This window comes from Myxine glutinosa, chromosome 1 (assembly GCF_964187855.1).
Source record: "Myxine glutinosa chromosome 1, kmMyxGlut1.1, whole genome shotgun sequence".
In the NCBI taxonomy this organism is placed as follows: Eukaryota; Metazoa; Chordata; class Myxini; order Myxiniformes; family Myxinidae; genus Myxine; species Myxine glutinosa.
The window spans coordinates 419288951-419315264 of record NC_136261.1 but is presented as its reverse complement, the minus strand read 5'-3'; the positions used below and the strand labels follow the sequence as shown (position 1 = coordinate 419315264).

General features: G+C 44.3%; 2 protein-coding genes across 2 annotated transcripts in view; both read left to right on the top strand.

Annotated features, from left to right (window-relative positions):
- The window catches only part of LOC144888257 (E3 ubiquitin/ISG15 ligase TRIM25-like), a 1054438-nt gene that overhangs the window by 150668 nt on the left and 877456 nt on the right, over positions 1-26314 (top strand). The gene's annotated exons all lie outside the window — the stretch shown is intronic.
- Positions 24396-25457, top strand: LOC137420053 (uncharacterized). The gene has a single exon (XM_068105647.2). It carries the CDS (start codon positions 24396-24398, stop codon positions 25455-25457), a length of 1062 nt encoding a protein of 353 aa, XP_067961748.2.

Sequence of the window (26314 nt, the reverse complement as noted above, 5' to 3'; positions counted from 1 at the left end):
ATGTGGCCGACCTAAAAATGATCTCCGATGACGAGATCCATATTTTTTATTCATATTTAACTTAGCGTATTTCAGCGAGGAACATCATACACTGATCTCAGCCTGTGCCAGAGCAGCTCACTGATTCGCTCAGAGCGATCACGTGATGTTCCATCCTCGCTGCCATACTCCACGCTGCCTGCTGTACTATATATCAGTGGCTATACTCCGACGCAGGCTGCATTGGGATTATGTGGGGATTATCAGTGGCAGCCTGATCACCAGCGTCCGAAGAATGGAGTTTGGACGTTCGAGCCAGGTCAGGATGCCAAGTTTAAGTTGCCTGATACCCTGCCCTTTTGCACTCTCTGCGAATGTACGGGGGTCAAAGCTCCTGTGCGTGTAGGGGGGGGGGGCGAGGGAGGGGGTGGCGAGGGAGGGGGATCTGTCCCAGGTTTGTTCGAGGCCGAGTTTTTTTTTTCTTTCATCTTTAGATCCATATTTTTAGCCATAACTTAGCGCATTTCCGATTGGGTTCTGAACATTACAGCCTCTGCCTCTGCCAAAGCTCAGAGCGATCGCGTGACAATTTTTAAGATTGCAAGGAAGAAGGCACTAGACCCCAGCCCCATATATACATCACTGCCTGCGCCGTCAATTTGCGTTATCGGTTACCTTTTATGGCTCGCTCAGGATCTTCGTCAGGCTCGCGAGTGAGTTAGCCAATCACCTGGGAGCATGAGGCCATGTTGGCCACGCCCACGACGTGGCATTAGCAAGACGTCGTTTGTTTGATTGCAGAGTCATTCAGGATCTTCATCTGGCGAGCGAGCGAGTTAGGTTACCATGTGTAAACGTAAACGTAAAAGTGAAAAGAATTGAATTTGTCTACGAGTTCACACATGGAAGACTGACTATGATAAAGGCAATGGAAAATAAAAAGGATCGTTTTTTTGGAGTTTTTTTTTTTAAATCGCTCAATAGTACCGAAGCCTTTTTTAATTAATGAAAGTTATATACGAGTGAACATTTGCATAAATAAATAAAAAAACAATCACCAGACATTTGAATACAAATAAATCAAATAATTCTGAAAGTGCACAAAGTTGGTGGTACGGCCTCTTCTTCTTCTTCCTGACCCGCATCACACTTACCTCAGAAACGTGATGAATGCCACATTCACCCCATTCACCCACCAGCATATATATGAACCCACTTCCTCTCCTGCCTCCACCCTCCCTCCTCATTTCCCCCACCTCACCCCTCCCTCCTCCCCTCCCCTTCCCCCTTTCCTCCCCCTCCCCCTCCTCCCCCCTCTCCTCCCATCTTACATCCCCCCCTCCTCCCCATACCTCACACCCCTTCCCTCCTCTCCTTCCCCTCCCCTCCACTTCGCTCCCTCCTCTCCCCCCCCCCCCCCCTCCCCTCCTCCTCCCCCTCCTCCCCCACCCGGCAACGCCAGGTAGTTCTGCTGGTACTTGAATATTGTTTAACACAAATCGCCTTCATAATACTCGTGCTTTCAAGAACCATGGTATATATTGATATTTGGCATGAGAAGGCCTGGCATGTAAGAGGGTCAAGATTGGGGTGAAGAAGACTCCATGTAGTACAAGGCCAATTGACACAGTGTTCAAAATTGATCAATAAAACGTCCATTTTCTAAAGTGTGATGCAACGTCAGTTTGTTGCAGTATACAAGGCCATACTGGTGATGGATGAGACTGCTTCAGTCGTGCTAAACTTCTGGATTTTTTTCACGATCTTTCATATCATTATTTCATGAAAATTGAAGTATGTACTAGCACACTTAGTGAGACCTCATCTGGAATATTGTTTGTCGTTTTGGTCACCACAAGTCTGGAAAGAAATAGCTGCTATAGAGAGGGTTCAGCACAGGCCTACTGGATTGATTCCAGGCCGAGCTCGACTCGACTATGAGGAGTGCCTGAAGGAGACAGCTTTAGAAGGAGCCGGTTATCATGGGATATGATCGATGTTTAAGATAATGAAGGGTATAGACAAAATAAGTGGAGAAAAATTCTTCAGCTGAGACAGTGACAGGACCAGGGGCCAACAACAACAAGCATTTTATGGCCATTTTCCCTGCTAGAGCGAGGGTTGGCCTTGCTGGCGCCATGACAATCTTCTCCATTTTGCCTTATTTTCTGCATCTCCCCTTGTTAACCCCCTTGCCCGCATTTCTTCTTCCACCACCTTTAGCCAGTCTTTCTCGATCTTACCCGTCCTCTATTTCCTTCTACATTCATTTCCATCACTCTTCTCAACCAGTCACTTTCATCCTTCCTCAACACATGACCAAACCATCTCGAACTGTTTCTCTTCACAGCATCCATCACAGGCTCTATTCCCATCATATTTTGCAATTCATCATTTGTATTCCTCTCTCTCAACGATACTCCACACATCCACCAAAGCATTCACATTTCCACTCTTTCCAGGCTTTGTTGCTGCTCTACATTCATTACCCATGTCTCGCTCCCATTAATCATAACACTTCTCACACATGCAGCATACACCTTTTCCCTTCAGCTTCAACGACACTCCCCTCCTCGTTAGCACACCACTCAGTTCCCAAAACTTCTTCCATGCACATCTCACTCATGCAACCGTTGCCAAGTCCTTCCTTGGCACACCTGAACCATTGCCAAGTCCTTCCTTGGCACATCTGAGCTCCTCACCACATACAAGGCTTACATCCGCAGCTCAATGGAATACTGTTCCCCCCTCTGGGCCGGTGCTCCTGCCTCACACCTAGCTCGGCTTCACACTGTTGAAACCAAAGCTTTCAGAATCATTGGAATCTCCTGCGATGAAGCCAACTCCGAACGCCTTTCACTCACTCACTGTAGGCAGGTTGATGGTCTTTCTGTCTTCTACCGACTCCTCTCCGGCCTTGCTCCCCCAGCTCTCTCTGTGCTCAGTCCCCCTAATATTCCTACAGGTTGCACAAGATCTGCCAGCAACCCTCTTATGTTTAAACTGCAAAAATCGAGGCTCTCTGCTCACCTTCACTCTTTCATACCTCTTTCCTCCCACCTCTGGAACAAACTCCCCCACTCCCTTCAATCCCACTCCTCCCTGCAGGTCTTTAAAACAGCTGTTCACCACCATCTCTTATCTTCCTCCATCCAAAAGCATGATCTTTTCTACCCCCGCTAATTCACCCCAGATACACTTCTTTTTGAAATTCCAACTTCTTTCCTGGAAGTCCTTGCAGTGTTCATATGTTTTATACCTCTCCCACCTCCCCCCAAGCCCTCCCCCTCCCACATTTCTCCCGATGTCCCTGCTCTCAAAGTTTGTGTTTGTGTCCTTTCCCCTCTCTCCCCATCTTGTCTGCCGCTCCCCTTATTTTGTGTTTTATGTGTTGGTTTGACTTTTTATGTGATTAATGTTTGCTCTTTCATGAGCCTCGATCTTGTACACAAAGAAAAAAAAAGTCTGATCCACCTTCTTCATTCAGCATGTCTCCTTTGTCGCAAAATGTTTTCACACCTTCCAGCTTCATGCTGTCTCCAAGATCCAACTCAACATTTCCCCCATCTGCAACTCTGTGCACACCTTACACTTGAATGTCGCTGCCACACTGGTTATCGACTCTCTCAGACCACTACATTTTTGTTGAACCCACTCAGCGCACATTGTACATTGAATGGAGTTCACTCCACCACCCTTCCTGCACACAGCACACGGCCACTTCCCAGTTCTTTCCACCTCACCACATGTTTTATCACCTGCCATCACCTTCGTTTTTCCGATATTCACTTTCAGACCTTTTGTCTCCATACATTCCTTCCACTTGTTCATCTTCTCCTTCAGTCCATCCATAGTTTCTGCAATCAACACCAGATCATCTGCATACAACAACTCCCACGGTAAACCTTCCCTTACATTCCGAGCCAGCACCTCCATCACAGTGACAAATAGTAGTGGACTTAGTACCGACCACTAATGCACTCCCACCTTCACCTCAAACTCACCACTGTTCCCTTCCTTTGTCCATACAGCTGTGCACACTCTTTCGTACATTGCCATCACGACTCTGATCAACCATTCCTCCACTCCTAACTTCCTCAATGCCCATGGCACTAATTTGCGTGGAACTCTATCGAATGCTTTCTCCAGATCAACAAACCAAAGAAACAACTTCTACCTCTTCTCCATGTTCTTCTCCTTCAACTGCCTTACAATAAAAAGCATGTATGTCGTTCCTCTTCCTGGCATAAATCCAAGCTGCATTTTGTCAATCCACACTTTCTTCCTTATCCTCCTATCCGACACCTTTTCCAATACCTTCATTCGATGCTCCAATAACTTTATCGCTCAATATGAGCCACATACCATAGGGTCACCTTTCCCCTTGTATAGAGGGACGACGGTACTCGGTTCCCAATCCACTAGAATGCGGCCATCTTTCACCACCAGATTACAAATCTCTGTCATTCTCTTCACACCCCAACTTCATGCTGCCTTCAACATATCTCCCACAACTCCCGTCGGCCCTCTTGCTTTTCTACTCTTCATTGCTAAATTACTACTTCGTGACAGGACCAGGGGCCACAGCCTCATAAAGAAAAGAAGAGTTACTACTGTAGTCAGGCAAGGCTCTTTCATTCAGAGAGTAGTTAATGCATGGTATTGTCTCCCAGAAAGGCAATGGCAACATAACCAATAGATAAGTTTAAATTAGGATTAGATAGGTACCTGGAAGCATTGGAGATAGAAGAGTGTTGGGATATTGGCAAGACGTTTGTGACTTGAGCATGGATTGGGAGATTGTGTGCATCTCAGTGAAGTGAAGTGGAGTGTCGTGTCTGTGGGGGGTTTCGTCAAGGGGTGGTGTGTGGTTGATGTTGTGTGTTTGTCATCCAAGAACAGCCATCGCCCAAACCCCCTCCCACACGCCTAAAAAAAAAAAACACAAAAAATTGCTTTTTCTCTTTTCTGTGAATTATTAAAACTAGCAATGGTACCCGCCCTATGGGCGGGGCTTCAATTAGGAAGCCCAAATGAAAAGGCAAAATATCAGAAATTGAAGGCTTTTTTATTTTAAACGATTCATATAAACATCTGTTTAATCATATCACACGCAAATCATCAAATATAAAAGGTACCTGACGCCCATTTTGAAAAAAGATTGAATTCTGCAAAACGGAAGCGGCCGCTATACATCTTTCTCAGTCGCACGTTTATGTGTGAAGAATGCGCACTGAATCTAACACGGAAGCGGCCGCTACACCTGCTTCTCAGTCACTTTGCACACGCTGCCGTGTTACTTCGGAGCTGCACGTTTATATTGGAAGAGTTCGTCAGGAGTCGATCTACTCTCTTCTGGTATGTAGAATTTCAACAAAAGCCACATCACTGTTCATATTGGAAAATATGATTCCATCTTGTTTGGAAAAATTGGAAAATTGGAAAACTTGGAGAAATTGTAAATAACAATATAGTGTGGCGGGCATAAGGGGCAATAATTCCGCGCACCAGTGGGTGGCGCGAGCGCCAAGGCGGGGATTGAAGGCACATGCCCCGCCCTTCGACCGATTGGCCACGCCTGGGGACTAGGCATGGCCTCGGCACATATATGCAGGCTCTAAGCTCGAGCCCGCCCAGTGCTGCAGTACAAGCTTTGAAATAAAGACTCTTTGTTATAACAAACGCGTTGTGGCCTACCTCTCTGGCAATCGAGTTGTGTGTGCACAGCACCACACTTCAATAGCCTATTTTACTCCAGGGGGTCCTCCGATTACCCACTCAAAATATTGTTGCGTTCGGTTGAGCCGTTTTTGCGCCACCATCGAACGGACATCTGGTGAAATGTATTTTTTAAATAAATGTATTTCCCCATTTGTGTTTGATATGCTTGGGATATCGCTGGTCGTGCCAAGTCGTCTTATCCACATTTCTCTCCTCATTCCCCAAATGAAATTGCATCGTTTTGGTGGATGAAATTTGCCTGGTGTTGACGTGGCGCACATCATGGGCCGATTGGTCTCCTCTACTTTACTCTGGGTTTATTTTTTTCTCTGTATATAAAAACACATTCATTAGATGCTGATTGATAAGAAATCTTTCAAAATGGGACACAGCGGGTGAACAAACTGGATGCAAAAGCCCGCATTTATTGGATAATAATTGATTGAATTGTCAATGGAAATAACTCACAAAACATTCCAAACAGAGTGAAGAAAATTACATGTATAACCTTTCTGTGATTTACATAACATTTGTGTCCCTGGCAGGTCATTGGCGTAATGGAGATCTTCTTGTAATGGCTCATGTCCCAAGGCCTAAGAGCAGAAACAGCCCAAGCAGTGATCGATAAGCTTGGAATTGAGCATCAGAAGGTTATTCGAGTTTGAACTGAGTCGGGTCCATTACGGACTGAGCCCCTCTCTCTCGCCAAAGACAAATTACAATTTGCGATGTATGCTGACTTCTGCAAATTTATGAATTATATTTCGAAGCCGCAAGATATCCAAATTGCGGGGTCTTCTCTGTTGGTAAGTATTTTTGTCAACTTGGAGAATGTTATTCGGGAACTTTCCAGTTTCTGTGAAAAGATTTTCAAATCCCAAAATGTGCAGGTGGAAAATGTTCATGGTTTCTCTGGAATCGGGTTCAGTGACGTCAGCAGCCTCAGCTCTCAGGATGATGGGTCAAGAGCCATGTCTGGTATGTGACTTTTTTAATACAACATCACACGTCAACAAATATCTTGATCTTCTGCCATTGTTTTTTTTGTATTATTTTAACTTGTGTGATCTGAAAATATTCTGAAAATTCCCGGTGTGTACCCTGGTTTAGAATAGGTACACCGTATCCCTGCATGTCATAAGAGGCGACTAAGAGGGTTGGCGTCAGGATGGGCCATAGAAACATTGCCGCAAAAAAGAGAACCATGACAATTACAACGACATATGGGCAGGGTACAGCCCGAAGTGGAGATCGGTTTCTGAGTTTGGGACATGAAATGCAGGGACAATGACAGGTAGATCAGGAGAAGTGGTGGAAGTATTGGTCAGAAGAAGAGTGGACATATGTTGTGTGCAAGAGACGAGTTGGAAGGGAAGTTGTGTGAGAATGGTGAAGGGTAGGCAGGGACAGAAATACAAGTTTGTGCAGCAAGGGTGCCCGGAGGGCGTGAATGGTTTTGGTTTCCCGTTTTCTGGGGAGTTTGTAGACAGTGTGGTGAGTGTGATGAGAATGAGTGATAGGTTGATGGTGAAAATGATGATTGGAAATCTCTTGGTCAACATCATCTCGGGATATGCTCCGCAGGTTGGTCGGAGCGATGAAGAGAAGGACAGGTTCTGGTGTGCGATAGAGAAGCTGATGGAAAACGTGAAAGTTGAGGAAGTTGTTGTGGTAGGAGGAGACCTAAATGGACATGTGGGAAGGAGTACGGACGGTTTTGAGGGAGTTCATGGGGGTTACAGATATGGTGTGAGAAATGGAGAAGGTGAAATAATTTTGGAGTTTGCTGATGGAGCTGATTTGTTGATTTGTAATACTCAGTTCCAGAATGAGGATAATAAGCTTGTTACATGCACGTCATGTGGGTCAACGACAACCGATGACTACCTGATGGTGTGTAGGCGAGATAGGGGGCACCTCTCGGACACAAAGATTATCCCGGGGGAGGAGGCTGTTTCACAGCACCACTTGGTTGTCTGCGACATAAGGGTGAAAGGTGCGAGGAGAGCTCGGCGGTGAAGTACCAACCGAGAATGAAGGTGTGGAGGTTGAAAGAGGTGACAGTGAGGGAGGCATTAAAAGAGAGGCTGAGTATGGTAGAGGATGATGTGTTTGAGTTTGAAAGTGGATGGATGTCAATGAAAGATAGTCTGTTTGGAGCCGTTGGTAAGGTATGTGGATGGACAAAAGGACAAACTGAGGCACTCAGAAACATGGTGGTGGGATGATGAAGTTGGAAAGAAGATTGACGAGAAGAGGAAGAAGTTCAAGGAGTGGCAGAAGCCGAAGGGTTGGGGGGCAGAAAAGGCAGAGCATGAAAGTTATAAGGCAGCCAAGAAGGCTGCAAAGAAAGAGGTAGCAAAGCCGCAGGAGGCATGTAGGAAAATGTTCGGAGCACGCTTGGATATGGAAGAGGGCCAGAGAGCGGTATTCAGGATTGCAAAGCAGATTGCGAAAGAGAGGTGTGATGTGTTGGGGGTGAGTTGCTTGAAGGATGAAGTTGGACAAATCGTTGTGGACCCAGATGGAATTAAAGGAAGAAGGAAGAGATATATGGAAATACTGTTGAATGCAGAGAATGAATGGGATGGCAACATAGAGAGTAACCCAGTTTTAGGACCGGCAGAGAAGATAACTGAGAAGGAAGTTGAGGAAGCAATAAAAGCAATGAAGAGTAGAAAAGCGAGAGGGCCGACGGGAGTTGTGGGAGATATGTTGAAGGCAGCGGGAAATCAGGGTGTGAAGAGAATGACGTCTGGTGGTGAATGAAGGCCGCTTTCCAGTGGATTGGGAACTGAGTACCCTCATCCCTCCATACAAGGGGAAAGGTGACCCTCTGGACTGTGGCTCGTATCGAGCAATAAAGTTATTGGAGCATGGAATGAAGGTATTGGAAAGGGTGTTGGAGAGTTGGATAAGGAAGAAAGCGAAGATTGACGAAATGCAGTTTAGATTTATGCCAGGAAGAGGAATGACAGACGCGCTTTTTATTTTGAGGCAGTTGCAGGGGAAGGACATGGAGAAGAGGAAGAAGTTGTTTCTTGGGTTTGTTAATCTGGAGAAAGCATTCGATAGGGTTCCACGTGAAGTGGTGACATGGGCATTGAGGAAGTGAGGAGTGGAGGAATGGTTGATCAGAGTAGGGATGGCGATGTACAAAAGAGTGCGCACAGCTCTAAGGATGAAGGACGGGAACAGTGGTGAGTTTGAGGTGAAGGTGGGGGTGCATCAAGGGTCGGTACTAGGTCAACTACTATTTGTTGCTGTGATGGAAGTGCTGGCTCGGAACGTAAAGGAGGGTTTACCATGGGAGTTGTTGTATGCAGATGATCTGGTGTTGATTGCAGAAAGTATCGATGGACTGAAGGAGAAGATGAACAAGTGGAAGGAATGTATGGAGACAAAAGGTCTGAAGGTGAATATCGGAAAAACAAAGGTGATGGCAAGTGGTAATGCATGTGGTGAGGTGGAAAGAACTGGGAAGTGGCCGTGTGCTGTGTGCAGGAAGGGTGTCGGAGTGAATTCCATTCAATGTGCAATGTGCGCTGAGTGGGTTCATCCAAAATGTAGTGGTTTGAGAGGGGCATTAAACATTGTGGCAGCTACCTTCAAGTGTAAGGTGTGCACAGAGGGAGCTGCAGATGGAGGAAATGTTGAGTTGGATCTTGGAGACAGCGTGAAGCTGGAGGTGTGAAAACATTTTGTTACCGAGGAGACATGCTGAATGCAGAGGTTGGATCAGACTCGGCAACGGTTGCTTGAGTGAGATGTGCATGGAAGAAGTTTTGGGAACTGAGTGGCATGCTGACGAGGAGGGGAGTGTCATTGAAGCTGAAGGGAAAGGTGTATGCTGCATGTGTGAGAAGTGTCATGATTTATGGGAGCGAGACATGGGTAATGAACGTAGAGCAGCAACGAAGGCTGGAAAGGGTGGAAATGTGAATGGTTCAGTGGATGTGTGGAGTATCGTTGAGAGAGAGGAAAGCAAATGATGAATTGCAAAAGATGATTGGAATAGAGCCTGTGATGGATGCTGTAAAGAGAAACAGTTTGAGATGGTTTGGTCATGTGTTGAGGAAGGATGAAAGTGACTGGTTGAGAAGTGATGGAAATCAATGTAGAAGGAAGTAGAGGATGGGGAAGACCGAGAAAGACTTGGCTAAATGTGGTGGAAGAAGAAATGTGGGCAAGGGGGTTAACAAGGGGAGATGCATAAAATAGGGCAAAATAGAGAGGATTGTCATGGGGACTGCAAGGTTAACCCCCGCTCTTGCAGGGTAAATGGCCTTAAAATTCCTGTTGTGCTTAACTCATCAAAATCCCATTAATATTCCATGTCTTGTCACCCTTTTCATGGTGAAAGATTACTCATTTAGACAATTAATTCCATAACTCAATTTTACTTTACATCCTTACCAAACAGTTGAATCACACACCCACTTTTGTCCACCAAAATTTTATCTAATCTTGTCCACAATTTTAAGATACACAGGTCCATGTCCACAACATTTTTAGAAGGCAAATGAAAAAGATTCACCTGCACTTTGTCTCATAGAATTAACAATGGGGTAACAGAATTGGGTCACCAATTAAAGCTAGTAACTTCTCTTTTTAAGAACACTATTTCAAGGACTTATTTCTCCAATATCCAAAAATGCTCAATGTTTAACTTGCCCAAAATAACCCTTTACCAGACAAATTCTCTGACAAATCACATCGGAGTGTCCTACAAAATGCACCAATCTTTGTACCACCACCAATTCCAAATTTACCAGAATTAACCACCACCAAATGCACGACTACTAATTGCAGTGATGTGAAAATACCAACTTACCAGAATTGAGACACTGCATCCATGGCACTGCCACGTTGAAAACATCGCAATTTCCCATCTGTCTGCACCATGTCACACTCTGACCTCTAATGTCTATTGGTCTCCTTGCACATTGATACTATCCACCAGGTTACATCCAAATTAATTATTTTTTTCCTCACCTTTCAGTAAAAAGTATATGTACCAACCCATCTGTTTCCTGAGCCTCGACCTGCATTGTGCAGCTAAATAACCTCAATCAGATTGAACCCAACTGTCATCCTCAAGGCCCACAAAACGTGCAGAAATTTACAAGAATAACATCGTAATTTTGCGTTATTTCTCTCGTTCACAAATTATGTACACAATTTTAGCCTGCCCATTGAACATTAAATTTTAAATCCCTATCCTTTCCACCTGTTCACATAATTTTAACCACCTGTCATGCAATGATCATAGATATGTAAATAAGGTAGAATATGTATAAATTGAACAAAAGGTCAACATGCAATCGCACAGAAAGGCTTGTATCCTTAATATTGATCAAACACACAATGTTCCAAATAATCACTCAGAACGTCAGCTGGATCAAAAATACTTGCCTATTTCTGTAACTGAAATCGCACGTGCACCCTTTTGTGTGTTTTATGACACAATATATCTTTTCAAATATACAGTGCATTCAGAAAGTATTCAGACCCCTTCACTTTTTCACATTTTGTTATGTTGCAGCCTTATTGCAGCCTTATTGTTGCAGCCTTAAATTCATTTTTTCCTCATCAATCTACACTCAATACCCCATAATGACAAAGAGAAAACAGGATTTTAGAAAGTTTTGTAGATTTATTAAAAAGAAAAAACTGAAATATCACATTGACATACAGTGGGGAGAACAAGTATTTGATACACTGCCGATTTTGCAGGTTTTCCCACTTACAAAGCACGTAGAGGTCTGTAATTTTTTATCATAGGTACACTTCAACTGTGAAAGACGGAATCTAAAACAAAAATCCTGAAAATCACATTGTATGATTTTTAAGTAATTAATTTGCATTTTATTGCATGAAATAAGTATTTGATACATCAGAAAAACAGAACTTAATATTTGGTACAGAAACCTTTGTTTGCAATTACAGAGATCAGACGCTTCCTGTAGTTCTTAACCAGGTTTGCACACACTGCAGCAGGGATTTTGGCCCACTCCTCCATACAGATCTTCACCAGATCCTTCAGGTTTCGGGGCTGTCGCTGCGCAACACAGACTTTCAGCTCCCTCCAAAGATTTTCTATTGGGTTCAGGTCTGGAGACTGGCTAGGCCACTCCAGGACCTTGAGATGCTTCTTACGGAGCCACTCCTTAGTTGCCCTGGCTGTGTGTTTCGGGTCGTTGTCATGCTGGAAGACCCAGCCACGCCCCATCTTCAATGCTCTTATTGAGGGAAGGAGATTGTTGGCCAAGATCTCGCGATACATGGCCCCATCCATCCTCCCCTCAATACGGTGCAGTCGTCCTGTCCCCTTTGCAGAAAAGCATCCCCAAAGAATGATGTTTCCACCTCCATGCTTCACGGTTGGGATGGTGTTCTTGGGGTTGTACTCATCCTTCTTCTGCCTCCAAACATGGCGAGTGGAGTTTAAACCAAAAAGCTCTATTTTGGTCTCATCAGACCACATGACCTTCTCCCATTCCTCCTCTGGATCATCCAGATGGTCATTGGCAAACTTCAGACGGGCCTGGACATGCGCTGGCTTGAGCAGAGGGACCTTGCGTGCGCTGCAGGATTTTAATCCATGACGGCGTAGTGTGTTACTTATGGTTTTCTTTGATACTGTGGTCCCAGCTCTCTTCAGGTCATTGACCAGCTCCTGCCGTGTAGTTCTGGGCTGATCCCTCACCTTTCTCATGATCATTGAGGCTCCACGAGGTGAGATCTTGCATGGAGCCCCAGACCGAGGGAGATTGACTGTCATCTTGAACTTCTTCCATTTTCTAATAATTGCGCCAACAGTTGTTGCCTTCTCACCAAGCTGCTTGCCTATTGTCCTGTAGCCCATCCCAGCCTTGTGCAAGTCTACAAATTTGTCCCTGATGTCCTTAGACAGCTCTCTGGTCTTGCCCATTGTGGAGAGGTTGGAGTCTGATTGATTGAGTGTGGACAGGTGTCTTTTATGCAGATAACGAGTTCAAACAGGTGCAGTTAATACAGGTAATGAGTGGAGAATGGGAGGGCTTCTTAAAGAAAAAACTAACAGGTCTGTGAGAGCCGGAATTCTTACTGGTTGGTAGGTGATCAAATACTTATTTCATGCAATAAAATGCAAATTAATTACTTAAAAATCATACAATGTGATTTTCAGGATTTTTGTTTTAGATTCCGTCTTTCACAGTTGAAGTGTACCTATGATAAAAATTACAGACCTCTACGTGCTTTGTAAGTGGGAAAACCTGCAAAATCGGCAGTGTATCAAATACTTGTTCTCCCCACTGTAAGTATTCATACCCTTTGCTGTGACACTTGAAATTTAGCTCAGGTGCCTCCCATTTCTCTTTATCATCTTTGAGATGTTTCTACACCTTGATTGCAGTCCACCTGTGGTAAATTCAATTGATTGGACATGATTTGAAAAGGCACACACCTGTCTATATAAGGTCTCACAGCTGACGATGCATACCAGAGCAAAAACCAAGCCACGAGGTCGAAGGAACTGCCTGCAGAGCTCAGAGACAGGATTGTGTCGAGGCACAGATCTGGGGAAGCCTTCAAAAAAAAACTCTGCTGCATTGAAGGTTCCCAAGAGCATAGTGGCCTCCATAATTCTTAAATGGAAGAAGTTTGGAACAACCAGGACTCTTCCTTGAGCTGTCTGCCCGGCCAAACTGAGCAATCAGGGGAGAAGGGCCTTGGTAAGAGAGGTGACCAATAACCCAAACGGTCACTCTGGCTGAGGTCCAGAGATGCGGTGTGGAGATGGGGGAAACTTCCAGAAGGACAACCATCACTGCATCACTCCACCGGTCTGGGCTTTATGGCAGAGTGGCCATTCATAATAGAAATTTAGAAATACCGAATGAGTTTTGCAAGCACATGAGGTGATAATTTCAAACCTGCATGCTATCCGTAATTCATTCATCTTTAACATTATTGTTTCACAGGATTTTAGCATAACTATCCTGATAATTCAGTAGATGTCTACAATTTTAATTATTGCCTTTGAAAATAATTCCGGGGAACTCCTGACAGTTTTTTTTTTTAACTAAAAATGCCGGAGATAGCTCCCCTACTGAAGCAAACGTGTATGCAATAAGGAAGTCCCTATCCAATTTACCAATGCATCAATCCACAGGCACCTATCCCCGAATGTTTTTCTACATGGCTCTTTAAAAAAAAAAACAAGACTGCATACAATCTTTTGATACTTCCATACACAATTTTCAAGACTTTAAAAACCATTCATAAGATTAACTTGCATGCGAAGCAAGTGGTTAAAAAGAAAGGTACATGTGGATCCCATCCCCACAGGTCACGTACACATTATTTCACCTTAATCGTAAGCAAACATTTAAAATGCAGAGCATTGTGAAGATGGAGATTCGTTTTTATCAAACACAATGGAAGTTGTAAACCAGTTAAGTATTTTACCTTGAAAACAATATTTTTCTATAACCTACTTATTGAACTCAGTAAAAAACATTTTAGATATCTACATATTTGAGTATATTTTAAAGACATAACGGAATGAGATTTACTGAATCATTATTCGACATTGTACATAATAAATTTATCATTTGGGAAGACCGAATCCAACACTATATTTCAAAGCACCATATCTAACTATATCACCCTTAGTCATAAAGAAATAATTACAGTACCTTTATTAAAACTATACCAAAATAATTCACCATTCTGTGGTTTTACACTTTCCCTATCAAATAAATTTGGTCAGGGTGCCAGCGATAATTCGCCAACGCTCCCTCCTTTTTCAGCAAACACCGTAAAATAATTATGTTGCTTTTTAATTTCCCGACAGTTCTAAATGGAATTTATATGCAAACGCTCTCTATTTTACCACTAAAGATGTAGTGAAAAAAAAGTGTCGTATAAAAAATGTATAAACTTATATGTATCACGGTAAATAGTTTAAATTTCTCGCTGTTGTGATGGCGACATAAAAAAATCCATTCTACCCAATGCCAGAGATAACTCACCGACTGAAGACAAATTTTAACTACTTGATGGAAATCATTAAAAAAAAACTTGTTCACGAGGTGAGTAGGACGTAAACACTCGATTTTGACCAGGTGGTGCCTGGAAAAAATTACTCGGTTCACAGATAAATTTTACACTTCCACAATACCATAGGAGGAGAGTTTGGTGAGCAGAGCAGGGTGGCAGACCGTATCGAAGCGACGAGATATGTCAAGGAAGACTGCTCTAATTTTCTGTTTGACATTGAGGACCTCCATCCATTGTTGAGACAGCACAAGCAGCATGTAGAGAGCAGAGTGACCTGGTCTGAATCCAAATTGATGATCAGAGATTGAGCCAATGGAGAAGAGGAAGGATTTGATATCTGAAGCAATGATGGATTCCATGACTTTGCTGATAATTGGGAGCAGGCTGATTGGTCTGTAGTTGCAAGAAACTGTTTTTGCACCTTTTTTGTGAAAAGCGGTAATGTTGTCTGATTTCCAAGCTGATGGCAGATGACCTTGAGCAAAAGAGATGGTGAAAAGAACAGAGAGAGGGTGTGAAAGAGCAGAAGAACAGGATTTCAGCACCCGTGGGCTGATGCCGTCTGGTCCAGTTGCAGAATCAGAGTCGATGATTGGCCAAAACTTCTCCACCTTGTCATGAGAGAAGGACACATAGTCCAGGAGCAGCTGGGAATGACTGGGTACGGCGGGTCTGAGAGAGATGGGTTCGGGACACAAGATTTTGAGGCAAACATCGAGGTGCGGAGTCAGCTGTGTAGCTGTTTGAGGTAAGGGAGGGGATGGAGGGGGAACAAACACCAGAAACAGATTTGACAAGACACCACCAGGATTTGGAAGAAGTCTGTGTTTCCACTGAGCTGGAAGCAGGCTTTTGTAGTCCCTGTCTTTAAAGGCCCCGGTGAGTAATCAGATCCTTCTAACTCTTGGCCTGTTAGCCTGCTACCCATTATCAGCAAAGTATTACCCTTGATATCCTTGATACAATTCTTGATAAAAACATCCTTGAAAAATCAATTCATGATATTATCCTTCATATATTATCCTTGAATTACTCTTGATAAAACAACAATGCATGACTCATCGAGAAACCCACAACCTTCTAACATGATGTTCAGTATGGCTTTCGACGGTCAAGGTCTACTGGTGATGTGCTATCCCATATCACTGAACATGTGAATGGGGTTTTGGATCATTGTGGAAAAGCCAGGGTTGTTGCTCTCGACGTCTCAAAGGCTGAAATTATATGGAATTTCTGGAGAATTGCTTGGTACAATGTCTGAGTTCCTTGCAAATCGTCAAATCTCTGTGGTACATGAGGGGCAGTAATCCCCTGTGCATTATATGAATGTTGGTGTTCCTCAGGGATGCTGATGTTAGCGGAAGGGGATTGTGGGAGAGATGGCCCGGACACCATCTTCACGGTGTTGGAGATATGCTGGTGTATCTGTCCCTCAAATAAACGGTCATGTTCATGACGATCAGTGCCATTGTTTAGCATTTTTTGAGCGCCACAACATTTGCGAAGGAAATTGGCAGAATTTCTGATTTCCTCACCGGCGCCATTTTTGGCTTTGCCAGACAAAACCGTTCCTTCCATGGCCTCGGTGGTTGTCATCCTTTCATTCCTACCTGCTTGCAATGAATCTGCAAAATGCGGAGGATTCACAGAGATGGCCTTTGCTGATACACTGCCTGGGCATGGAGGGTCAACGCATTTTCTTGACGCTGGGTCCTGCACCCACCTATGCAGCAGCCAATGCCATGCTTGCTGCGCATTTCGGAGCCACTCGGAGCACCCTCATTCCATGGTTCAAATTCCGACAAGGCCAGAGGCCCAGTGAGTCAATTCTCCAATACATTTATACATTGAGAGAATAAGCACTTCCTTATAAATTTAGTGCACTTCACGATGAGATGATTACAAATCAACTGATCGAGAATACATCGAGTGTACAAGTGAGGGAGAGACTTTTACTCAAATCTGATGACCTAACCTTGACTCAACTCATAGTGATAGCCATTCAAGTGGAAGCAGCTTACCACAGTGCACAAAAACTTATCAGAACACTCTCACCTGCCACAACTACAGACTGCGCAGTTCAGAGAATTCGGGAAACACTCACACCAGATGCCACTGAGCTCACAGTACAACATACACAGCAGCACCCCACACTTTCTGCACTGCATTGCTGAACTGTGGGTCCACTATGCACGAGTCCAGGGCTGCTAATTGCCCTGCCCGGGGCCAACGGTGCAGAAATTGTGGAAAATTTAACCACTTTGCCAGGTGATGTCACTCCACCTCAACACAAGCAACCGTTCAACCACAGACCTCGTATACTGCACCAGCCAAAATCTATTCTGTCCAATCAACTTAATCAAATTTTAAAACGTGTTGTCTTTCTCAATGACATGTGCATACCTCCGCTCCCGGAAACAGGTCCCAAGGTGTCTCTGCAGAATTTGGAAATGTACAGACGATATTTTTCTGACATGACCCTGCAACGGTCCTCTCCCACCCTCACTGGTTACATACATGCCAAAATTGGCATAATGGGCACATTACAGCTGTCAGTACGCCATGGTGTCCAGTCTCTTTTGGTTCAAGAGTTATCAAGTGACCACTATATTCGTCATGTGTGTCTGTCTGTGTGTGTGTGTCTGTCCACAGCATAACTACCCGATGATATCATCTGATCTTGATGAAACTTGGGTGGGAGGTTGATATCATGATCTAGTTGTGTCCTGCCTAGAGTGGGCGTATTGCGCCCATTGTGGGTAAAGCCACGCCCGAAAAAGATGTCTTTTTAGGGGTAATCAATTTCAAGCTACATCTTCTCCGAGGGGTTTGGTGGAATCTGACAAGGGTTTCGATATTTGGTTAGGCCAATGTCATGTGTCGCCCCACGGAGCTCAATTTTTCATTTTTATTTTTATCTTTATTTTTTTCATTCTTATTATTTTATTTTTTTCGTTTCATTTTTCACCGAATTTTCGGTATTGTGTCGCTGACGAACCTCATGACTGTTAGAACATTATTTTCTTTCTCATTTTAAGGTCAGTAACCTTTGTTTTGACATTTCCGGGCCTGGCCTGTCCGGGCCTGTTTCGGTTATAGTCTGTCCTTTGTCATTGAATGCTGCTCGCTTGTGAACCATTGTCGTCTCCTGACTTGTCTAAGTTTCCATTCCACATGACAAAAAACGGTGATAATTGAATGGGCCACGACCTGTTTACTTCTTTTGGGTCTTCCTTGATGGAATATAGTGGCACGGCCATATTGCAAGTGTCCTCCCCACTGGCGGCAACAATGGCCTGCACGCTTTGATGGTTTATGCATCCGCTCTGCATTTGTTCACCAACCCAAAGTAAATCCTGCTGTGGCTCCGGTTATTCAGCCTCTACGCCGCATTCGCTTTGCCTTGTGGGACCAGGTCGCGACGAAATTGAATGTCCTCTTTGAGACTGCCATAATAGAGCCTATCAATGCATCCCTCTGGATTTCCAACCTCATTATAGCAAATAAAAAGTCCAGGGGACATAGAGTTTGTGTAGACTTGCGTGCGGTGAACATAGCAATTATTCCCGACAAATATCTGCTTCCAACAGCTGAAGACCCGTTTCTACGGCTCTACGGTCTTTTGGAAGTTGGACTTACGCCAAGGTTATCGCCAAGTTCCCCTTGCTTCAGACAGGAGGGACCTTATGGCTTTTGTGACTCATACCGGAATTTTTTTGTTTCACCCGTATGCCGTTTGGCTTATGCTACACACCCAGCTGTTTTCAAAAGATTATGTCATCCATCTTCGCTGGCATCCCGGGCATGTCCTTGTACTTAAATGACAAATTGGTACATGGTCCCAACACCTCAGTACATGATGAACGCTTGGTCCAAGTGCTCCAGAAACTTGCTCAGCACAACTTCACACTGAATGGCAACAAATGTGTTTTTGCGGTACCCGAAATAGAGTTTGTGTGATTTAAGCTGTCACCTCACGGGATTTCCCCTCTCTAGTCCAATGTGGAAGTGATTCACCACATCCCTGAGCTCAGTCTGTTTCTCAGCTGGCCTCCTTTCTGGACATGGCGGCCTACGACATCCGGTTCTTGCCACAGTACTCAGCCATCACTGCACCATTATGTCAGCTTCTTCAGAAGGAAGCCTCCTGGAATTGGACCCCATCCTGTCAAGCAGCCATACACAGGTTGAAAGCTCATCTCACTACAGCCCCTCTTCTTGCTCGTTTTGACATCAACAGTGCCACATTGGTCACCTGTGATGCTTCAGTCACGGCGTTGGGGACGATTTTGTCCCAGGTCTTTATCTCTCTGACTCTCTCGAAAATCCTCTCTATCTCTTTGCTGATGACTCCACTCTCTGCCGCTCCATTCCTCTTCCCTCAGATCGGCAGTCTGCTGCCTCCTCACTCTCTGAAGACCTGGACAAAATCACAGACTGGTCAAACAAGTGGAACATGTCTTTCAATCCTGACAAATCTCACACTCTTACTATGTCTCTCCGAAAAGATCGACTGGACAACCCTCCCATCTACTTTCTCAACAATCCTCTCCAAGAAGTTCTGTCGCACAAGATTTTGGGTCTCACTATCTGCCATGATCTTTCTTGGGAAAACCACATTTCCAAGCTGGCCTCCAAAGCCAGTCGCCGACTGGGCATCCTCCGTCGTGCGAAGTCCTTCCTCGGCACACCTGAGCTCCTCACCACATACAAGGCTTTCATCCGCAGCTCAATGGAATACTGTTCTCCCCTATGGGCCGGTGCTCCTGCCTCACACCTAGCTCGGCTTCACGCTGTTGAAACCAAAGCTTTCAGAATTATTGGAATCTCCCGCGATGAAGCTATCGCTGAGGGCCTTTCACTCACTCACCGCAGGCAGGTAGGTGGTCTTTCTGTCTTCTACCGACTCCTCTCCGGCCTTGCACCCCCAGCTCTCTCTGTGCTCTGTCCCCCAAATATTCCTACAGGTCGCACAAGATCTGCCAGCAACCCTCTGATGGTTAAACTGCCGAAATCTCGGCTCTCCGCTCACCTTCACTCTTTCATTCCTCTTTTCTCCCGCCTCTGGAACAAACTCCCTCACTCCCTTCAATCCCACTCCTCCCTCCAGGTCTTTAAAACAGCTGTTCACCACCATCTCTTATCTTCCCCCATCCAAAACCTTGATCTTTTCTACCCCCGCTAATTCACCCCAGATCCACCTTGTTTGAAATTCCAACTTCTTTCCTGGAAGTCCTGGCAGTGTCCATATGTTTTATACCTCTCCCACTGCCCCCTTCCCACGCCCCCCCCCCAAAGCCCTCGCCCTCTCTCAGATCTCTCGATGTCTCCATGTCTCTCGGTCCCTGCTCTCAAATGTTGTGTTTGTGTCCTTCCCCCTCTCTCCCCATCTTGTCTACCGCTCCCTATGTTATATGTTTTATGTGTCGGTTTGTCTTTCTGTGTGATTAATGTTCGCTCTTTCACGAGCCTCGATCTTGTATTAAAAAAAAAAAAAAAAAAAAAAAAAAAAAAAAAAAAAAAAAAAAAAAAAAAAAAAAAAAAAAAAAAAAAAAAAAGGTGCAGGGTGGCGTGGAGAAACCCATCGCTTTTGCATCCCGTGCCTTGAGTCCCATGGAGCAAATATATTCCATGGGAGAGAGAGAAAGGCATTGGCATGCAAACACTGGCATCTGTACCTGTATGGTCAGCCCTTTACACTCTGAACAGATCACCAGGCACTCGTGGCTTTGATGTCAAACATCAGGCACAGGACACAAGCCACTCTGATTGTACTGGTGGTCGGACCGACTCCAGCAGTACAATTTCCAGCTTCAGTCCACACCTGGACGTCACAATACCGTGGTGGACCACTTATCCAGATCAGTTATGGATGTTCACACTTGCTCTGAACCAGAAGACACAGAGCAGGATCTAATACAACTGTTGCATGGACCCCGACATGATGTGGTATCCCTTCCGGAGCTCGAGCGGGCAACTAAGGAGGACTCTCTTCTCGGTACCCTGCATTCCTATATTACTTAGGGATGGCTGGCCAGAATAGCACACAAACTGATACCGTTTTCTCCGGTGAAAGACGAGCTATCCTGTTGGAACGATTTTTGTGTGGCGCGAGAACGCCGCACAGTGGTGCCAAGTATGCTGTGAGCACAAGTGTTGAGTGTGGCTTAGGAGGGTCACTTGGGCATGGTTAAGGTAAAGCAACGTTGCCGTGACCTGGTGTGGTGGCCCAGCATTGACCATGGCATTGAAACAATGGTAAAGGATGGTACGGCTTGTTTCATCAGTGGCAAAGCTGGACAGCCCATATCGCCTCCATTGCAGCCAGTTCCCTGGCTGTCTCACCCCTGTGAATGCCTACAACTAGACATTTGTGGAAAAATTTGTGGTGTCCCTCACCATCAACGTATTCTGGTGGTCGCATACAATTTACATTCCAAGTGGCTTGAGGTTGTTCCTGTGGGATCAGTTACCTCCCAGAACATTATCCACATCCTGGACACACTGATAGCTCGTTGTGGGGTGCCACAGGTCATTACCACAGATAATGGCCCACAGTTCATTTCAGCTGAGTTCACCATGTATCTTAGCGTCAATGGAATTAAACCTATCCGCACAGCCATGTACCACCCACAGGCCAATGGAGGGGTGGAAAAGTTTAAACAAACCCTCAAGAATGGAATTTGAGCACACCCAGCTCAAGGTTGTGCATTCAAAACAACCCTTCGAAAGACCCTCATGCACTACAGGGCAATTAAGCACTCCACCACAGGTGCCTCACCAGCAATGTTAATGACATAATGTGAGCTATTGCTTCCGGTGCATAGGCTTCAACCCACGGGGTCTTGCTTCCCCTGACCGACTGCCAGCACTTGTTGTGAACCAGAAGACACAGAGCAGGATCTAATACAACTGTTGCATGGCCCCCGACATGATGTGTACATGTGCGGGGGAGGGAGGGGAGGAGGAGGGGGGAGTACACATCTGTGGGTTTTGAATGGGGAGGGAGAGGAATAGGGCAAGAGTAAAGGTGTGTCTCTGTGTGTGTATGTTTGTGTGTGTGTGTGCGGTGTGTTGTGTGTTCGCATGATAATGTAAAGCGCCATGAGGGTCGTTTCCTCTGCTTGATGGGGCTATTTAAGACTCCTTTATTATTATTATTATTATTATTATTATTATTATTATTATTGCCGAACAGTTGAGCCAGCAGCACATGAAGCAACACTTTGACAGAGTGCACAGATCAAGGCGACATGCGATACAGGTTCATGATTGCGTCAGAGTTAAATATCCTCATCGGAAAAACAACATGCAATCATTCTGGTCCTCCACACCTCGTCTGAGCCGACAGCTTGGACCAGTGAATTTCCAGCTTCAGGATGGGTTTCGGTGGCACGCCCGCAGACGAGGGAAAGTGGCTGCCCCTGTGACCTAGCCTTCCAGCCAGGTGGAAGTTGGTATGTGGCCCACCAATACAGGTGATACAGCTGATATAGAAGAAGGGCTTGTACCTGTGGGGGCACTGCAACGACCTCAGAAAGCCCACCAGCACCCCAGTCGTTTTCAGGATTTTGTCACCTCATTCCATACCTGCAGTTTTTTGGGAGAGGGGAGAAAATGTTGTTCTTTCTTACGTGCTTGATTATTTCCGAGTTTGCGGTTGTTGTTGTTGTTGTTGTTGTTGTTGGTGAATTTCCGGATGTTTAGGGATTGCTGGGAAGGGATGATGATTTAAGCGGAACAGGATTGTGGGAGAGATGGCCGGGGACACCATCTTGACTTTGTCGGGGATATGCTGGTGGATCCGTGCCTCAAATAAATGCTCTTGTTCATAATGATCAGTGCCATTGTTTAGCATTTATTGAGTGACACAGCATGACCCATGTGTGTGAATGGAGTGAGATTGACTGTGGTGTGGATCGTGTGAATAAATGGTGTGCGCGAGATTGTGAGATGGCCAGTGTATGTAAGTTGTGTGCGCTTGTTTCCGATGCAGCTTGTAAGCGTGCATGGTTTGGGCATGTACGGCGGTACGAGAGTGGGTGTGGTGAAAGATACGTGGCTGCATGTATGCATGTGACGTCTGGAGGTTCCGTAGCATGAGCAGTGGATGTGGAGAACACTTCGGAAATCTGCCGAATGTCAATGCCATAAAATAAATTAATTGGCAGGCTATGTATGTGCTGCCAAACTTTCCCACAGAGGGAGGCTTGCAAGGGATAGAATATTGAGTGTGGAAGTGGCTGAAAAGCTGGGACGCCAGAGAAATCGCTGCTGTTTGAATGTGCTGGGCACCCGAGGAGAAGCTGCCTGCCTGTTCATGCCATGAAAGGCTCGCCTGCCGAGATCAATTGTGTTGCCAGGTTTGGCGGTCTCAAACTGTGTCAGTAGTTGCTTAACATCCCATGAGGCCGCGAAGCTATCCACAGTACGGCGGCGGCTTTCCAGGTCCAGAGGTCCGAGAGAGTCTGAGAAGTCCCACTTGTGAAGCACGCCAAACCTGATGTCTGCAAAATATTTTCACTTTGTCTGCCCACTTGGCAGTCAACCAAAATTGAAAATCATTCCAAACCGGAAAAGTACTGTTTATAATGACATCAATGACATCAAAAGTACATTCCAAAGGATACAAAGACCAAGCACAAATAACCAATGTAATGTGTTAGATAGAGTGATGCAGTAGATACTGTGCAACGCAAGTAAATTCCAGAATATTTTTTTGATGAATTTTACAATCTCATTTTATTTATATTGCATTAAATACTTGAACACTGTCGAACACAAATCGTCTTCTTGTTACTTCTGCTATGCTCCAATTTAGTGATACTTGGACATGTTAAATAGGGGGGTGGACAAGGGTGATGTATAAGACTGCTTCAATGCCGCTTAATATCCGGAATTTTTCTTCTTAACAATCTTTAATTTCATGATTATATTAAAATTGAAGTGGACATTCCATGATGTAACATGTTCTATGAGCTCTCCAGAAGAAGTCCTCAATCTCATTTCTCTGCAAAAGACTGACGCTGATTTGGACACATGTGATGTCTATCCTGTAAATATGGAAGGCAGACAACACAACAACGATTCATCTGTCACAGAAGATTCAAAATGTTCTTCTGCAAAGGAAGGTTCAGATGATATTCACATGACAAATGGGGGTGCTTTGTGTTTTGCAACTGGTGAGTGAAAATGTAAAACATTAACATATATATTTTATAATTAACATATCCAAAATATAGAATTTTTGGAAAAGAGTTAAATATTTTGTTTTTGACCAAAAAAAAGGAAATGTGTTCTTGTTTTCTGTAGAACAATCCAGAAGGAATATGGGACCAATAAGGTCCAGTCACAGCTTGACAGTGAAGAAGAAGCCTTTTCTGAAGAAGCAATCACGAGATCAAGACTCACTTCGTATAAAATGCAAGTGCATGTCTGGTCCTCGCAACACCAAGATTAACATAAAATTAAACAAACACAAAAAGGCTCTGGAAAGGCAAAAACGTTGTCAGTGTAATGTGTGCAGAATGGATTTTTCTTCAACGAGTAACATCAAAATGCACACGAGGATTCACACTGGAAAGTGCCCCCACAAGTGCTCTGCCTGTGATAAAAGTTTCTCTCGAAAAGGTAATTTTCGATTACATATGAGGATCCATACAGGAGAGCGACATGACAAATGCTCGATATGTGACAAAGGTTTCTCTCATAACAGCAAGTTGAAATTACATATGAGGATCCATACAGGAGAGCGCCCTCACAAATGCTCGATATGTGACAAAGGTTTCTCTCATAACAGCAAGTTGAAATCACATATGAGGATCCATACAGGAGAGCAACCTTACCAATGCTCGATATGTGATAAAGGTTTCTCTCATAAGAGCAATTTGAAATTACATATGAGGATCCATACAGGAGAGCGACCTTACAAATGCATGATATGTGACAAAGCTTTCTCTCAAAAAGGTAATTTGAAAGAACATATGAGGATCCATACAGGAGACCAACCTCACAAATGCACGATATGTGACAAATGTTTCTCTCAAAAACGCGATTTGAAATCACATATGAGGATCCATACAGGAGAGCAACCTTACCAATGCTCGATATGTGATAAAGGTTTCTCTCATAAGAGCAATTTGAAATTGCATATGAGGATCCATACAGGAGAGCGACCTCACAAATGCTCGATATGTGACAAAGCTTTCTCTCAAAAAGGTAATATGAAAGAACATATGAGGATCCATACAGGAGACCAACCTCACAAATGCTCGATATGTGACAAATGTTTCTCTCAAAAACGCGATTTGAAATCACATATGAGGATCCATACAGGAGAGCAACCTTACCAATGCTCGATATGTGATAAAGGTTTCTCTCGTAGCAGCAGTTTGAAATTACATATGAGGATCCATACAGGAGAGCACCCTCACAAATGCTCGATATGTGATAAAGGTTTCTCTCAAAAAGGCAGTTTGAAATTACATATGAGGATCCATTCGGGAGAGCGACCCCACAAATGCTCGATATGTGATAAAGGTTTCTCTCGAAAAGATGATTTGAAATTACATATGAGGATCCATACGGGAGAGCGACTTCACAAATGCTCGATATGTGATAAAGGTTTCTCTCAAAAAGTACATTTGAAAAGGCATATGAAGATCCATACAGGAGAGCTGAAATCTGAAATACCAGGATATGGAAAATGAGGTAAAGAGGATAAAAACATGTAAATTCTGGTAAAGAGGATAAATGACAGCTTAAAAAAAATTAAATTTATTATTCTGGTTCTCCATATTCCCATAATCGAGAATTATTGAAAAATGATGCCATAACCTCAAATGGTAACAGAACTTAATCTCTCAATCTGATCTTGGATCTCATTGTACTTCTTTCAGGGTTTTCCTTAGGTTGCCAGTTTGTAATTCTTGTTTCTGTACTTGCCATGTATCCAGCCAAGTTCCATTTGAGGTTTTTGATTGTGATGAGTGTTTAGGAATTTTGTTTTCTGTCTGATTTGGTTGTTTTTCTTGACCCTTTTTGGTTATGCCCAGATGGCATCTTTCCATGGCAGTTTGGACATCAATTGTTGCTCTATCTTTGCTGACGTCCATGTTTGATTGACATGTGTGATGTGGGGATAACACTCTTGTTGTAAAATTGTTAATCAGAAGAAGTCTCCTGCCTATGTTTTTCTTGAAGCCTAAATTTGTGATGGGTTTCACAATAAAGAGAGGTCCCAAAAGCACAAATGCAATGTCTGTGTTATTGGGAATTCTCGGGAAGATACCCATCAATGAAGGGTGTTCGTAGATGTATGACCTGAAGTGAGAAATTAACTTTGGAGTGTGTATTGGTAGAAACAAGAATTCAATGTAAATATTCAGTGAGCAGATGTGGCAATTGGTGGAGCTGGTAACCTCGACAACCTCATTCCATTCCATCAGTGAAGATTTCCAATCCGTGCTTGTTGTACCTCTGAAGTACTGCTTGATGGTTGTAGGGGGTCTAAGGGGTGGACAGGGTTTAAAAGAGTGAAGGAGAAGTCAAGAAATTACCGAGGGTT

What these genes read in the sequence shown, in the direction of transcription:
- LOC137420053 (XM_068105647.2), top strand. Translation starts at nt 24,396, where the DNA reads ATGAGGATCCATACAGGAGAGCGACATGACAAATGCTCGATATGTGAC.